Raw genomic sequence first — 17,372 nt, forward strand, 5'->3', positions numbered from 1 at the left:
ACGTTTTTTTTCCCTCGGGAGCGGACAACTTCGCGTCGGAAGTGCACGTCGACAACCCGGAATCGTGGCACGTGTATCTAAACAAAAATCCTCCCGATACGTATCATTTGCTACAAACGTTGACGCACGAGATCGGCCACACATTAAGTTTACAGCACAGTATGCGCAACGACTCGATGATGTACCCATATATACCCGATGTCGAAAATCAATTTCCGGTTAAGCTGAGCATGGAGGACGTCCTCACTATACAGAATCTGTATAGGTCTCACGACGATGAAAATTATCTAACAATTCCCACAACCATCATAGCACCCGCGACGACAACGGGCATCTTGCCGACCGACCCCGCGCGTACGGATCTCTGCGCATTGCAGCGCGTAGACGCGGCGCTGGTAATACATCGTCGCTTGTACATAGCTAATCGCCACAAAGTACCATATATCGGTCGACGTAACTGAGAGACGCTACGGTAGACCTATGACGCTGACGGATTACGCGATATTTTTCCCGGCGAATTTCATGCGCCTGACCGCCGCGTATCGAAGACCCTCGGGCGATTTCGCGCTATTCGTTAACGATTCGATTAACGTCGCGGAATATTCCAGATTTAAGTTAATATCAGGTTGACCGAAATCTCTCCATAATAGCGAACTTCCCCAAGACGCTAAGATCAATGCCATGATAAATACGCATACAGGACGAACCTACACAATCTACAACGACGACAAAATAGCGGAGATCGACGAATGTCGCATGATAGCCATTAGATACCCTCTGTTGAAGGATATATTTCTAGGAATCGCCCGCGATAATGTTGGCCTTCCGACATTTCGATGGTAACCTGTTTTTTTTCGCAAAGCGTCAGTTTTACGCGTTCAACGAATTCACAAATATCGTGACCTTGGCGGATCCTTTCAATCTGCACATACTCGGTATCGAGTGTCCTACGGACGGATTGTTGTGCGATCTTCTGATTCGCGTTTATCATTTTGGCAACGTAACCGAGAGCAACAAAATCGACGAAGAGGACAACTGATGAAGGGACTTTCCGCCATCGTTCTAATGTAGTTTTAAAAATAGAATATGATAAAAAAAGGAACGAAAGACGCGTGCGGAAGGAGGAGCGATCTCTACGCGAGTATATAAAGATCGCTCAGCTATTAGACACTTCATAGTCGACAACGTAGACTAAAGCCTACGAACGACAAAAGATAGACGACGTACGCAGCAATGAGACAGCAGCATTCAACGATTAACCGATGCTCACCGAGTAAAATCGCGAGGGTAACGCAGGATCCGCCAAGAAAGCGAAGATGAACAACGGGTAAGAATATTAAACAATATATTTCAAATCAATACTCTTTCGTCCATTAGCACCATTTTTCTCATCGTCTGCATCTATCTTCAGACAAGGTTATGACCGGATGCCGAGACGCGACGTCGCGATTGGGCGACCGCTTAGACTCTTAGGAAGAAGCTACCCATTGATCAAAACAGCGTACAAACATCTCGAAGTCGGTGTTAATGCCATCCGACCCTCTTACATGGAAATCGTCCTCGGAAATTGTCACGGCAAAGAGATTTTGTTATTGTCGGAAATGTGGAAGGAACTGCTTGATACTGCTTATGTCGTACTTTCAGTACGACGAGTGGAATGAGCCGCGCCCTCCAGCGCCGATGTATATCGAACAATTAACGCTGTAATTTGGCAGACTTAACAATCTCCGAATACTCCAACGCTGTAATTTGGCAGACTTAACAATCTCCGAATACTCCGTCTTGAAACGCCCAAGGATCGTCTAACTATATCGAGGAACACTGTACTAAATATATTAAACTTGGAACATTGCGTCAACCGCATCATTACATCTTTAAGCGGTTTGACCGGATATATCGATAACAAGGTAACACGTTTCATCGATATCGCGCCCGACGTCTACGAATGGACTCTTATTCCGACGGCGATCAGTGAGAACTTCGATCGCAACGATCTAATCGATTGCGAACTGCAGGCTCTGTTCTAGAAGAATTCTAACGCACTTTTGTATCTATTGTTACAAAATGAAAACACTCTCTTTTATTGCGAGAACCTCTCTTTATTCGACCTCCGTCCATTAGATGTTACAGAAAAGTTTTCGCTACAATAGCTAATCATGATTTGCAAAATAAATTCCTAAACTACAGCAAAAGTTTGCTATTGCATCTAATAAATAAGTATCATTGCTAATTGTAAGATGTTCACTGTTGCACCTAATAAATAGGTATCTCAACTAACAATAAGATGTTCGTTGTCCATATATTACGACTGAAATCTAATTACTATACGCAGTTTTTCGCTACGACGGCTAATTCTTTTCCACGATATAACCTTGACATCGACCTATCTATCGATCTATTTTATTTAGATCTATAATATGTATAATGATGACAAGCATGTCTCGTATCACGCCGAGGTTCGCCCGCAATATTTTTCTTATCTACATAAATCATTTTTCACTGTTAGTAATTTCTATATTTACATGTCACGGGTTATCGCGACTCCCCGGATGCCTGGGCCAGAGATAAAGCGATGACCGCGTCTTGTAGACATCTTTAATACACCTGACACGGCGCGTCTCTCTTCGATCGACGCGCCGCTAACACAATCTCCCGCCCAATTTCGTCACCCCGTACCCACTCGCCTTTGCATTTCCCTCGCCACGCTTGAGCTCCACCGCGACCTTTTAATTCAGCTTCCCCCTTGCCGTACGTTCCCCCTGTCTTTTATCCTTGGCCGACCTGCCCTCCTCGGATATCATTCTATCTCGTTTTATTTGCATGTTCACTTTTTCACTCTTACAGGGAGTTTCCAAAGAAAAGTGGGTTATAACCAGCCTCACTCACCTACTATTTTGCAATACCATAAAATGGTTAGTCGTTATTGACACATCGATCGAGCAACATCTAAAAGTTTTCATCCGAGCGCAATCTGACGACGATGATTTACAGTGACGATTGCGAGAAGATTGCGAGAGAGATTGCGAAAACAAGTGAATCAATCAAAAAATATCTCTTTGAAAACTGATCAAATGGAGGAAGACATCGCATTAGAAAGGCACTTTAAACCAATTACCGAACTTCTATAACAGCTTGTCGACAATATAATCAATATGAAATCTAATGAACCGAAAATCGAGTCATTGAGTATGTCCGAAGACAAGCATCTAAAAAAGAGTCAAAGCATGGAACAAAACGAACACGATCAAATATATCACTGAATGATTCGCTAATAACTTTTATTCCAGATCAATTAAAACGTAAGCGAATGAAACAATTATCGAATGCGGTTACTTCTACTCCGATAAATGATGTACAATTAAGTCAAATATTACACGAAAAACCGTCTCCATCTGTGGATAAAATTCTCGAAACCACGCCTGAAATGCTTGTCGGTTCAATATCTATTACAAACGCCCGAAGATCAAAATACATTGCGCGATCACTTGGCTCTACTAAGACAAAAATATGTAAGAGCTATTTTGAGTTAAGATAAAAATGTCAAAATGGATTATGTATACAGTGTTAAATTTTGCAATGAATGAATGATGATCGGTAATAAAATTTTTGATGTGGATAAAGATGATAATATAATTATCGGTGAAATAAAGTGAGAACACCAGGTCCTTACGAGTTGATTTTCAAGAGAATTCCTGACGATGATGTATATACTGACGATGACATATATAAATACAAAAGTATATTACTGGCGACAAATGCGCATAGACGTGGTGGCAATATATATAAGCTAGTATTAAGTAACAAGGGATACAAATATAAACACATAAATACGCCATTAATTTCTGGTAAAAAAGCTGGAAGAGATATAAACATACCGCGCGCTATAATGCTAAATGATAATAAGATCGATTACATGCATTGGAATGATCCCAACGAATTGATAAATCTCCTGCGATTGCTGGAAGTTCCATGTCAAACCGGCAATAATGCCCACGACAATGAAATATTATCAATTATCGAGGAACTTCGCATATCTGGCCTTATTATAAATTAAACTACGTATCGACGATACGAATTATTCTGTATTATTGTTAGTATCGAAATGTCGAGTAATAAATTTGGATTATCGTTGGGAACACCGAACAACTCATATTATCAATTAAATCGATTACTAAGAAATTACGTGCGCGATAACGCTTTGTGTCAAACAGCTTCCGGCTTTGATGCAAGATCGCGCAAAATACAACGCGTAGCGCCGGGAAATGATACTGATGCTACAAACAAACGGTATGTGGAAATAAGTGTCAAGCTATTGGAAGATTGACAGGAAAAATTTGAGAAAAAAATAATCACGCTAGAGATGAATATGCACACGCTATAAATAATGATGGATGAGATGCAGAAAATGCTTTGGTATTCAACTTACGCAGGCATCTGATACAGCGTAGGAGACGAAAGCTACATAAAAAACTATATATGTGTAACGGCAGGGCCGTTACTACAACGAAATATATATAAATATACTGTAATATATCCGCCTCGCTTACTCTACCCTGCTCTGCCTATCCCGCTTGCACGACCACCGCGCCCACTCTCTCGCTCGCTCGCATGCCACACGCACCGTCCCGCTCGCGCTAGGCGCACTATCTCGCTTGGCATGCGCTCTTGCTCTCGACTCGCCCTATCTCTCTCGCGGTCCCCACACGGAATCAACCCCACTACCGGACCGACAGCATAGTGGGGGGCCCCGGCCGGGTATATAAGCCCGGCCGGACGAGACATCAGGACCAGATCCTGTCCCGACATCCAGCTCCCAACACCGACCTGACCAGTACCTACTACCTCCTCGGGCTAAGGTTTCACTTAGCCCAGTCGGGTTTCGCCGACTCCTGTCACCGCTCCTCGGGCTAAGGTTTCGCTTAGCCCAGTCGGGTTTCGCTGACTCCTAGCACCTACCCGGGCTGAGATTTCGCTCAGCCCTGCCGGGTTTCGCCGGTTTTCGTTGCCAAGACAGACCCGACGTGACACTCGGTCGTGCCGCCAATACCGCACTACCTAGCCTGACCCTAGTTGATAAGTCGCCTGTAGATATCGCGCCGTAGTCTTAAGCCCGTTAGTTATAACTCCGCTAGTTCTAACCGCGCCGTAGGAATAAGCTCGCTAGTAATAAGACCTGTTAGCAATAAGTCCGCTAGCTCTAACCGCGTCGTAGCTCTAAGTCCGGCCGTCAAGCCTGCTAGTTATAACCGCGCCGTAATCCTGAGCCCGCCTGTAAATATAACCACCGTAGAGATTAAGCCGCGTCCGCTTTGCACTACCGCCGCATGCCGCCTTGCGTTTCTCGCCGCTTACCGCTTCGCCCGCCGCTTTGCACGTCCGCTGCTCATCGCCCCGCGCCTGACACCAGCTTTCTGCCTACCGCACGCTGACCGACATCGCCTGACCCTGCACGCTACTCTGTACATATCTATCTCTATCTAAATAAAGTATCTTTTCTACCTATACTGTGTTCTCGTAAGCTTGAGTCTCCCCTCCTCTCGAACCCGGACACCTATTGCGGAAATTTTCAAAAATATCTGCTAATAACAAGACATTAATTTTGAGATACAAGACGCTATATTCGCCCAGCGTTCCTAGCGAGAACCGCTTCCAAACGGCGTACACGTAATTGCTTTCGGATTTTATCACCAGCCAACGAACTGTAAAATGATTCGCGCGGTGGTAAACACGTATCTTGCAACTTGTCGACGCAGTCAATATATTCGTACGGAAAGATGCTCTTCCGTGTTAATAAATTCAAATTGTTATTCGGTACGTTTTAAAATCCAGATTTTAAAATTCTGAGTTTATATTTATTCAAGAATGATGCTAACTTACCGAGATTGACTGTGAGGAATTTATACGTATCAATAAAACGCAATTTAATATGATTTTTCGATTTCTTTTCGGCAAGTTTAACATTTTTCGTAAATGATATCTATTTTTCTTTTGTTATCGGAAGTAACTCGGTACTCCCTTCGAATGCTGTAGCTATTTCCTTGATAATGAAATGCGCGTCGTAACCGGATAAATTATGAAAATTGGAATGCAAAAAGAATCTTTATAATTTAGATTACAATTTGAATGCGCGGACTTCTGTATTGCCCGGTTAGATGGCAATAATCACGTACGCGTGTATCATCTTGAATGAATGGTTTTTCGCATATGTGGCAATGCGTCGCGTTATAAAATTTTTCTCATTCATCGTATGTTAAATTTACCATGGAAACATTAGCGGATAAACACAGTGCGCTAAATTTTTACACGGTGCGCTAAATTTTTTAGTTCTTCGGCGAACCATGACATGCAATCGGTACTGCGACGAGAATGATATGCGGATAACGAATCGTCGTACGAGCAATGTACATAATAAGCTATACTAAATACTTATAATGTTACTAATACTGATATTCTAAGACTTTATGATGTTGGAAATTTCTTTCTTCTTCCGTCTTCTCCAAAACGCATTTAGAGTTGGCATATACAACGAAAGGAAGCCGCTCTTTCCGATTATATGTATTATTTGTTGAATATGAGCTACTTATCCTTATCGCTCAGTAATCGAATAGCACTCGTTCATTTCTCGACAGTCCACCGTATGTGACTGTAATTTGTCATCTGATCCAAATTAGTGCAAACATCTATAAAAGAAATAATTTTTTAATTTTTCTTCAATTATTTCGACAATGTATTTTATTAAATATATACGTACCGATTGCAGATATATTTCTTTGCTCTTCTTTGCTTAATTGCGAGTTCACGAACTTGGATAGATTCTTGATCCACACGAAATGTCCAACATTGTTATCTTCCACGTATAGCAGATTGACGTGTTTATCTCTCTTTAGCTCGCTTAGACGTATCGGGATAATGTTCTCTTTCTCGATACTATATACATTTATAAAGATATCGTTGGCAAGTTCGAATTTTTTTATTAGATTCTTGGAGATTCAGTACTGTTGTATAATGTGGATACGAAGATTGCCGATCCTTTCAATTTATGTAGCTGGATATAGAGTAGCGACCACAGACTTCGCAAAACACGCATTGTCTTTAGATTGCACGTTAATCACTGCTCTTTTCATTATTATTGCCCGCGGTAATTTTATATGACATCCTGCGCGCATAGGATTATATTTATTTATATTCACAATTAAATCGAGTATTCGCGATAATGCCCACCCACTATCGCGGTCCTAAAATTCTTCGAGCGATGCTAAAGTAGGCTCGACAACGCGTCCATTCGCGTAAATCGGTTGTGCGAAAGAATTCATAGTTTCTGATATTAATACTTTTATTTGCACGCTTATCACCCATTACGAATTCACCATTGAACACTGTATTAACTTTCACATTAAAGTGTTTTTTCATCACGTTTTGCACGTGTTCAAGCAAAATGTCTTTGGCATCCTCGAAAAATTGATGCTCAATGTGATTATAATTTATTACCGCATCAATCAATATGCAACTCTCGAACGCCATCTCGATTTTCCGCCAAATCAATCCACGTTGCCGCCTACTGCATCCTGCACCCGCATGTATAAAACGCTTGCGTAATGAATTCTTCAATCCCTCGAGTCGTGCGATTTGGGCAATCAGCGATTGTCGAATCCCGATCGATAATCGTAGACTTTGATTCGACTTTGTTCTTCCAACGATTCGATATATTCGTCGCATCGTTGCTTTCACGCAATGTACTTCTCTATCGAATTCACTCTCAGATTGCTCACGCAGATTTCGATCGATACTGTTTTCCGCCATATTTCCAAATTTATATCAAAACTTTTTATTAATAAGATGCGCTTATTAATAGTTCTTGTCTCAGAACCCCTGGCGAAAATACATACTGATAGGATGTGCCTCTTTACCATGATTTTATATTCTATCTTGATGTCTCTTTCTATCATGTATATCATATTTCAATTAAATCTATATTTCACGGTTTGCCACGTATATTTTGACTAATGTCGGCTACTGCATTTTTGTTGTCTGGAGATGATGTCAAAGTGCATGGCAAATGTTTCAAATTGCATGCAAGTATATGTTATTGCAATATAACCTTGAGGATTATCCTTATATTTCACGATTTTGTCATGTTTTGACAAACGCGTTTAGATTCTGATATCTGGAGTGATGTCATCGCGAAACAGCCGCATATCGGCGCTTGAAAATTTTATATTACATTGCATTTTTTGTGCATTTGGCTAAATCTCACACCTGATAGTGATGTCATCTCAACCTGATGCATCGCAAAAGTTTTAAATTACTTGTTTATTAGCACATCTTAACCTTAATAATTATTCTTATATTTCACGATTTTGACACGCGCGTATCGAATGTCATCGCGAAACAGCCGTACATCGGCGCTTGAATAAAAAAATTGAACAAAAAATATGTATCAGCAATAATCCCCTTCACATTGCAATTTTGCAACGCTAATACATATTTTAAATATGTGTAATATGTTCAGTATTGCATCAATCACTTTTGTGAAAGGTTCATATCAAAAGGTTCATATCCCACTAACGGAAGTTGCATGAATTATTACATTCCGGTTCAAGATGCTGATAAAACTTCACCATGCAAGAAAAACAAGTAGGTTTTAATTAACGTAAAGAATTTTATATTTTTTAAACATTTTTATAAATAATATTTTATTACTTCCTAGCATTTCATCCGAGCTTTGTCGTGCGGTTCGTATACTTGGAAGACGCTACGTCTTAATCCCGACATCATACAAATATTTAGATATTGGAATAAGTGTTGGGATTATATCTTGCGTGGAATTGATTCTCGGCGACAATCGAGGCAATCAAATAGTATTGCTTTTTGAAACATGAAAATCATTGATGCAGAAACGTGCGGACATTCAACGACTGCTACAATTGACTGAAACTCCATTGCGGATTTGAGATTTAACATTTGACGTGATTAAAATATCTGATTCGAATATTATAAAAATGGTATTATAACATTAATAATTTTTTATACAAGAAACCACTGTATTATGTTTATTTGATTCTGGGAAACGTATAGATCATATGTATTGCTGGCTATGCGAAAATACGCATATTGTTAATGGAAAATTCGAACAGTTTGTAAATGTTTTATAAAGTAATAATATCGCTAATGTGTGCGATGCTGCAAAAGTGATACATGAAAATGATATGTTTGATAGCGAATCATTCATAGATTGCGAATTATTAACACAAGTGCTGTAAATGACATTGTTCATAATGCTTTTATAATAAATAAATTATTTTACTGTTTATCTGTGAATTTAATTATTTCTTCCATCCTTTATACAATATATAAATAAAATACGGCGTAAGGTATATGCATAATCGACAAAACTTAAATCTTTCTCTCAACACACTCTGCTAAAGATATAGAAAAATGTCACCCACAAAATTAATAAATAAACATTTGTTATTATTATTAAAAAATGTCAATTATTTCTACGCCTCCATTATATTCCTTGGCGCTATCTTTTTCCTATATGTGAATGCCTCACTCCATCCTCTATCGCACCGCCTTGCGCGTACCGCACTATCTTTCTCCCACATATTGCGAATGCCTCGCGCTATCCTTCTCCCACACATTACGAACACCTCGCACAATTCTTGTCGCACCTACTCGCGAACGGCCTTCCCTTAAGTTCCTTTTCCCGTAGAGCCCTCGTCTACCAGGCGTATCGCGATTCCCCTCTCCTCCGCGAACCCCTTGGCTACCATTCGCGCCGCGGTTCCCCTTGCGTGACATCATATCCCCCCGCTCCGCATCTCCCTCTTCCCCCTTAAAGGACCACAGCTAGAACCGGCCTTATATCACTACTAAGATCCTAGCACATATGGAAGGGATGCTATCCACAGCTAGAACCAGCCTTATATCACTACTAAGATCCTAGCACATATGGAAGAGATGCTATCCACTTTCTGCGTGTTATTTCGAAGTTCCATTGTATATTGCAACAATCTTAAAAAATACTGTTTTATAAGATAATATTCATGTAAAGGATAAATAAAATAGGAACTTACGTTATTAGATGTTGATGTCTCGATATTATGCTAATAACGTGATGATGATAATTTTCACCATCTTTTAGCAAATTGTCAGTTTTGCATGATAATGCAGCAAATTGACCACAAATATGAAGTGTCATACTGAGTACGAAAGCATCTGGTCCAGCATAACCGCATATTATAAGTAGCACAGCCAGCATCAAGTAGATACAAATACACAAGTAAGTGCGCATGTCTTTGATCTCGAAAAATGGATGAACCGGGTATGGTAACTCATACGAAAAGTTACCGGATATCACTATATACATTATATTATGTTTAATTTTGCGTCACCTTTATAATGTATTTATAATGAATTTATCTTAACTATATGTGAAATACACGTACAATGTGTATGTGTGTGTGTGTGTGTGTGTGTGTGTGTGCGAGCGAGCGCGAGCGTGCTATAGATATACTACAGATCTATGCACGCTGTCTGCACATAGTTCATTTGGACGATATATTGGTAAGTTTTTACGCGAATTTATCTACAGACTATATATGTGGAAGTATAGGCATTATTTCTCATTCACGTTCTATTTGTGATGAGTATTTAATAATCTTTAATTTATTTGATTTAAAAATATTATCTACATTTTTTAGTCATTTGAATGGCATAGTAATTTAGTAAACAAAATATATGCATATGTTAGCAAATTGGCAATAGAATATTATTCAGAAATTGCTGGCAAATTGATATTAACTCCTGTCCGCATTAAACTATTGGCAGCAGAAACCGAGCAGATTTTGCATGCGTATAATTTAGCGGTAGATTAGCAATAGGAACTGAGAACTTATATCTTCTAGCCATTTATATAGAATAATAACGTAAATTGATATTTATTAAAGATCTTAATATTTTATCTCAATAAATAGAAATGTAATAAAACTGAATATTACAGATACATGTGTATTTTTCTCATAAATATACCGTGCAATGTAACATATGTTATGTTACTTTGTAACATATGTAATATATGTTCCAAATAGCAAATATTCAACTTAATTAAATAAATTTATAAAATATATCGAAGTCTAATTTTAATTTATGAATTAAACTCTTACTTTGTACTTCAAATAGACAATAAACGCATATAATTTTTCATTTTATCCTTCCAATTCTAATCAGTTTAACATTCTCAAACTACTATTGGGTTTATATTAGATATAAACAGGAATTAAACTGATAGAAACAGTTACTATATTTTTGATCTTATAATACTAGCGCGTCGTGCAGACTCTATCTATACTCTCTATCTTATACTAGTCTCTATATCTCTATACTATTAACAGAAATTTAAATACGAGAGAATACGTTGCATAGCATTAAGCGAAGGAACTATCGAATCAAATAACAAAACTTTTAAATACAGATCTACCTCGTTACTTTATTTAATTCTGAAATGTATCCTATTCTATTTCTGTAGCTAATCTGCTGTCAGATTTTGTGAGCACCTAGATAGCACGTATTTGTTTTAGAAATATTTTAAAATTATTTGTCTGGAACGAATTATATTCGGTTTCTAGAAACGTTTCCTATAGTTGACTTGTCCACCCGAGAAACATTAAAAAAGGTTCTTTCTCCGACAAAAAAAAATATTTAAGAAACGATTTAAGAAATTAAGGCTCTCAAGTGATATCACAAATTTAAATAATCGCGGATTAGTAAGAGCTATATGCGGATGGTAGTGCGTCAGTTTCATAGAAAAATAAATTTTCTATGAAACTGATTATGTGCACAGGGCACAAAATTTACTTGGTCCTATATCAAGATTTCTAAAATTAATCTCAATTCGAGATTTATAATAACCCCTCATTTTTACCCCCCTGGAGAGACGAAGGCAAAAAAAATATCGAGGCGAAGTCGCTGAATCGGGAATCGAACCCGAGTCTTTCTCTTACCAAATTTCATGCCCTGTGCACGTAATCAGTTTCATAGAAAATTTATTTTTCTATAAAACTGACGCACTACCATCCGCGTATGGCTCTTACTAGCCCGCGATTAATTAAATTTAAAAAACCGTCAAAAAAAACGGTTTTTTTCTTCATGTGTAAAAAAAGGTTGCTCTTTCAGGGAATTAATAAAGTAATGCAGTTTACATATTTACATATATAGTGTATAATATGTATTATAATTATATTTTTTTATATTATATATATGTACCTATATGTTGGGATGACAATCTTATAATTAAATATATTAAGACTGCGCGTCAATCTATAAGTGGCACTAGTTATAACTAGATAGCAGAAATAGTCACATGTACATTTATTTTCAATAAAGAAAAAGTTTGATTTGATCAATCCGACCATATTTCCCGTAATAGATTTCATCAGGTTATGGACCCACGGTAAAGTGAGCAGAATTTGTCCTTTGCTGAAAATTGATTATATTGGAAGGTTAGCGTACTCTCGGAATCGTAGAGCATGCTAGAAAAGAGCGCGCTACCGCACCACAAACTTCTATATACTACTAGACCGATAGTTCTCGGCTGAAAAGTGAAGCGAAGTGGAAGGGATGGCGGCCATTTCTTGTTAGGAAGCTTATATACACGGTGTCTCGATAATAATGATAAGTAATAAGTGTCTCGGTATAATAAAGCAATCTGATATCTACATAGTGTAGATACACCGACAAACATACTACTTCATTTATCTAACGAAACATGGCGGAAACTATCCCCACTTGCCTCACTTTTCAGCCGAGAGCTATCGGCTATCGGTGTATCGCACACAACGCTGAATCTGTGAAATAAATAAGAAGCAATGATAAATGCAAGATGTCACAAAAAACAGAAAAATATAAAATTCCTTTATTTGATGGAACTAATTATAACAATTGGAAATTGTCCGGATGGAAATACTTCTGAGCAACTTACAACTAAAAGAAACGTGGAAACCTCACTAACACAATTGCTGAACGTCTGTGTCCGATCGGGCTTGTGTCCGATTGCAACCATATGTGTCCGATCGGAATTGTGTCCGAATGGGTCTGTGTCCGATCGAGCCTGTGTCCGATCGGAACTGTGTCCGACCGAGCCTGTGTCTGATTGGGAAATATTGTCGTGTCCGATCGGTAATGTGCGCAATCGAGACTCATTCGTATATATTATATATGTTATAATAATATATTTTAGGCAGTAATATACAGGGTGTCCGGTAAAGATTATGCCAACGCTTGTGAGCGGGTAGAGCACAATAAACTGAACAAAAAAATCCTGTAACATTTTTTTTTCTATAACGTTTAATAAAGGAGATGTTATTAAATATATAAATTCTGATCAATCAGCGCCGATTTTTAGCCGGACGTACGTCGGTGAGCCACCCGCCTGGTAGTGTGCGTCGCCATAGCGACGGAGTGCTCACGCACACTACCAAGCGTACGGCTAAAGGTCGGAACTGATTGGCAGATTTTATTCAATAATAACTTCTTTATTAAGCGTTATAGAAACAAATGTTACAGGACATTTCTGTTCAGTTTACTGTTCTATCTGCTCACAAGCGTTGGCACAATCTTTACCAGACACCCTGTATAATAATTACAATTCTGATAATAGTTTTCTAGCCACTTTAAGAAAAGCGCATCAACAATAGTATCTCATAGGCCAGTGCTGGGATTTACTTGCAACTTTCGGTTGGATTTTTTGACTCACGCCTACTGCTCCCCTCTTACTGCTCGGGTCTTAGCAAGACAATGTCGGACACTCGTAACTAAGAAGCGCGTTACTTAGTCTCAGGAACGTACGTATCATAAATGTAATAGCGCAATACTTTAGTAGCAAAAGTTCTCATTAAAATTTGATATTTTACTTTGTATTAATAATAAAAATAATTATTATTGTATTATTAATACAAAATAAAATATTAAATAGAAAACTTTAGTGAGAACTTTTGCTACTAGAATATTGCGCTATTACATTGATACGCACGTTCCCGAGACTAAGTCACGCGCTCCTTAGTTACGAGCGTCCGGCGCTGCGTTGCTAAGACCCGAGCAGTAAGATGGGAGCAGTAGGCGTGAGTCAAGAAATCTGGCTGAAAGTTGCAAGTAAATCCCAGCACTGTCATAGATGATGTGGAAACTACTATCAAAATTGTAATTATTATATATTATTATCTAACATATATTATTATAATATATAATATATATGTATGTATATATAAATATATATATATATATATAATAGCTTACATATATAATGTATTATTAGAAAGGGCCTAGGGGGATAAGCATAAGTAAAAATTACCTCCGCACGTATCAAGTCTAGATTGACACCATAGATTGGCATCTATGTAAAAATCCTTCAAATATTGGGTTGAGTAAAAAGTCATTGTGTATTTTTTGTATGTTTTTCAATGTTATTTATGTATATAAAGAACAAAGATCAATCAATGATATATTTTCCGTTTTGTTCGATGACCTTTTGCCATCTTTCGGTGAGCTTCATAATTCCCCGTTCGTAGAAGGACCTGTCTTTATTGGCGAAAAACTGAACAAGGTGCTGATTTACCGCCTCATCTGAATTTAACGTTATTCCACGCAAGAAGTTTTGAAGAGAGCGAAACAAGTGGAAGTCTGACGGCGCAAGGTCAGGCGAGTATGCTGGGTGGGGCAACACATCCCATCCAAGCTCCAATAATTTTTGACGTGTCGCCAAAGATGTGTGTGGTCTCGCGTTGTCGTGTTGGAACACAACTCCTTTACGATTGACGAGCTCCGGATGTTTCTGGATGACAGATTCGTTCAAACTGTCCAATTGCCGACAGTACATATCCGAATTGATTGTTCGGGTCCTTGGTAGGAGCTCGAAAAACACCACCCTTCCAATCCCATCACACTGAGAGCATAATCTTCCTCTGATGAAGTTCTGCTTTTGAAGTCGTTTGAGGCGAATCATCACGTCGGGACCAAGACCGTTTGCGTTCCACATTGTTGTAAACATTCCACTTCTCAACACCAGTTATCATTTGTTTCAAAAAAGGATCGTTTTCTTCACGTTTCATGAGCATATCGCAGATGTTTATACGCGCCGTCAAATGAACTTCTTTGAGTTCGTGAGGAATCCAAATATCAAGCTTGCTTACGTATCCCAGCTTCTTTAGGTGGACGTGAACACTTTTTTGACTGATCCTCAATGTTTTTGCAATCTCTCGTGTCGTGTAACGTGGGTTTGACTTGATCAATGCCTTTATTTTGTCGTCATCAACCTGTGTGCCTTCCTGACCGAGGAGCATCTTTGAGATCAAAATCACCAGCGCGGAATTTCTTGAACCAGTTTTGACACTGACGTTCTTGTAGAGCATCGTCACCGTAAACTTTACGCAATTTTTCACAAGCTTGACACGCGTTCTTTCCTTTACGGAAGTAAAACAGTAAAATATGGCGAAAATGCACAGTTTGGTCTTCCATCTTCAACTTGTTGTAAAATCTCCAAAACTCAAATCGCTCAATTTTTTTTAGAATGAAGCTTAAACCGTCAGCTGTTAAACGATATATGACAAACATATGTGTGAATGACTCTCGTACTGCCAAAACTGAACTAATGCCATCTGTTGCAAAAATACGCAATGACTTTTTACTCAACCCAATATCAACTTTAAAATTATATTTCTGTAGAAGTTATGGAGGGAGAAAGCAAAATCAAAAAGGTGATTTTTCTCGAAAACGGCTTAACCGATTTTGATGAAAAAAATATGTTATGAACATCAATGAGATTATATTAAGAATAAATTTTTTAAAAATTCTGACAAAAAATATGGATAAAAAAATATAAGGTAAATGGCTATAACTTCGTCATGCTAACGGTGTACATGCATTATGACCTCAAAATATTATGTTTAGGTTGTTTTTCCTATGGAGGGAATTATTTATCGGGTAAAACGAATCTGTCAAACTTTAGAAAGTGTATCAAATGTATAAACTATTGATAGTTATAACAAAAAAGTAGTTTTTTCGAACCTCTATTTTGTACCTAATTTCGTCAGAAAAAACGGTATCGTTTTTAACTTCGTCACTCCGTGTACGTAATTTCGTCATAGAATATTGTGTAGTTTTCAACTTCGTCACTACTCGTACGTAATTCCGTCAATTGAACTAGAGCGTTTAAATATGGGGTGTATAAAAGAAAATTAATTTTATCACAAATAATGACTCTTTATTAATCAATCTTGTTTAAATATTTACTCACAAATAACAGAATTTCTTTTCTTACATCTATTATCACATGTTATTTAAGTCTCATTAATTTTTTTCTTATATCTATTATCACCGTTATTTAAGTATCATTAATTTTTTTCTTACATCTATTATCACCGTTATTTAAATATCATTAATCAATGTTTACGGAATAGATCCCTCTATTATTCAAGAGCATGGGTGGCAAGATCTTTTTTACAATTTCTTCTCTTTCGTAGACTAGAATATCATCCTTATCAGGCCATTTCCATCTATTCTGTATACTCATACCACCCATTGCCATTGTTTTTATTTTAAACTTTGGTCCTTCTTCAATATCGAGTACCAGGCCTGGGAATTTCTCACCCTCATAGATAATTACTACATAATCACCTTTGATTATTTCTGTAGTATTCGCATCAGTCATATTATTTTTGGCATTTTCATCTTCATTTCTATTTGAATTTTTCTTACCCTTACCTTTCGATTTTGATTTGGATAGTTTTTCATCCTTTTCCTTTTTGAGTTTTATTTGATATGCCATAAACTCATCAGCAATAGCTACTGATGGAGTTATCTTCCGTCTAACTTTTCCAGATTTGGTTGTTGAGACTGGGGTGTCTGGCCAAAAAAGCGCATTTTTGAACGGAGATGGAATATTTTTTTCTGGGTAATCGGTGTTTGTTTATCAAAATTTTCGAGGTTGTTGGCATTTTCATCTCGTTGTTCTGTTAGGTTGGAGATCGGTGAGTCATCAAACTGTCGGAAAATCTGTGGAGTATCTGCACAGCTTGATTTTGGTGTCGAAATCACAACTGAACCATCTGCATTTATGTCCAAGTCGATTACACCGTTCGCAGCGAAATTCTCATCAAGTTCAAGGGCGGAAAAATTTATATTTGCCTCGAGTGTTGTATTATGCTCTTGTTGATTATTTTCTGAAATACTCATATTTTGAAGTGATGAGTCAGGTATTTTTTTTTTAATGTCTAACCAAAAATTAAAAAGACCCTCATCTTTCGTTTGGCCATTCCATTGATCCTTTTCACATCTCTTGAACTCTTTTAATCTTTCGACTCCTATCGTACTTTCAATGA

The 17,372-nt window shown here is 38.0% G+C and overlaps 1 protein-coding gene across 1 annotated transcript in view; it reads right to left on the reverse strand.

Annotated features, from left to right (window-relative positions):
- The window catches only part of LOC138942468 (odorant receptor 22c-like), a 123,175-nt gene that overhangs the window by 38,170 nt on the left and 67,633 nt on the right, over positions 1-17,372 (reverse strand). Inside the window, exon 3 of the mRNA XM_070312706.1 lies at positions 10,077-10,359. Coding sequence (XP_070168807.1) covers positions 10,077-10,359 — 283 coding nt within the window. The remainder of the gene's footprint in view (positions 1-10,076; positions 10,360-17,372) is intronic.

The sequence above is a fragment of the Polyergus mexicanus genome, unplaced genomic scaffold (assembly GCF_030449975.1).
Source record: "Polyergus mexicanus isolate NDT 795.1 unplaced genomic scaffold, iyPolMexi1.0 SCAF_22, whole genome shotgun sequence".
Classification (NCBI taxonomy): Eukaryota; Metazoa; Arthropoda; class Insecta; order Hymenoptera; family Formicidae; genus Polyergus; species Polyergus mexicanus.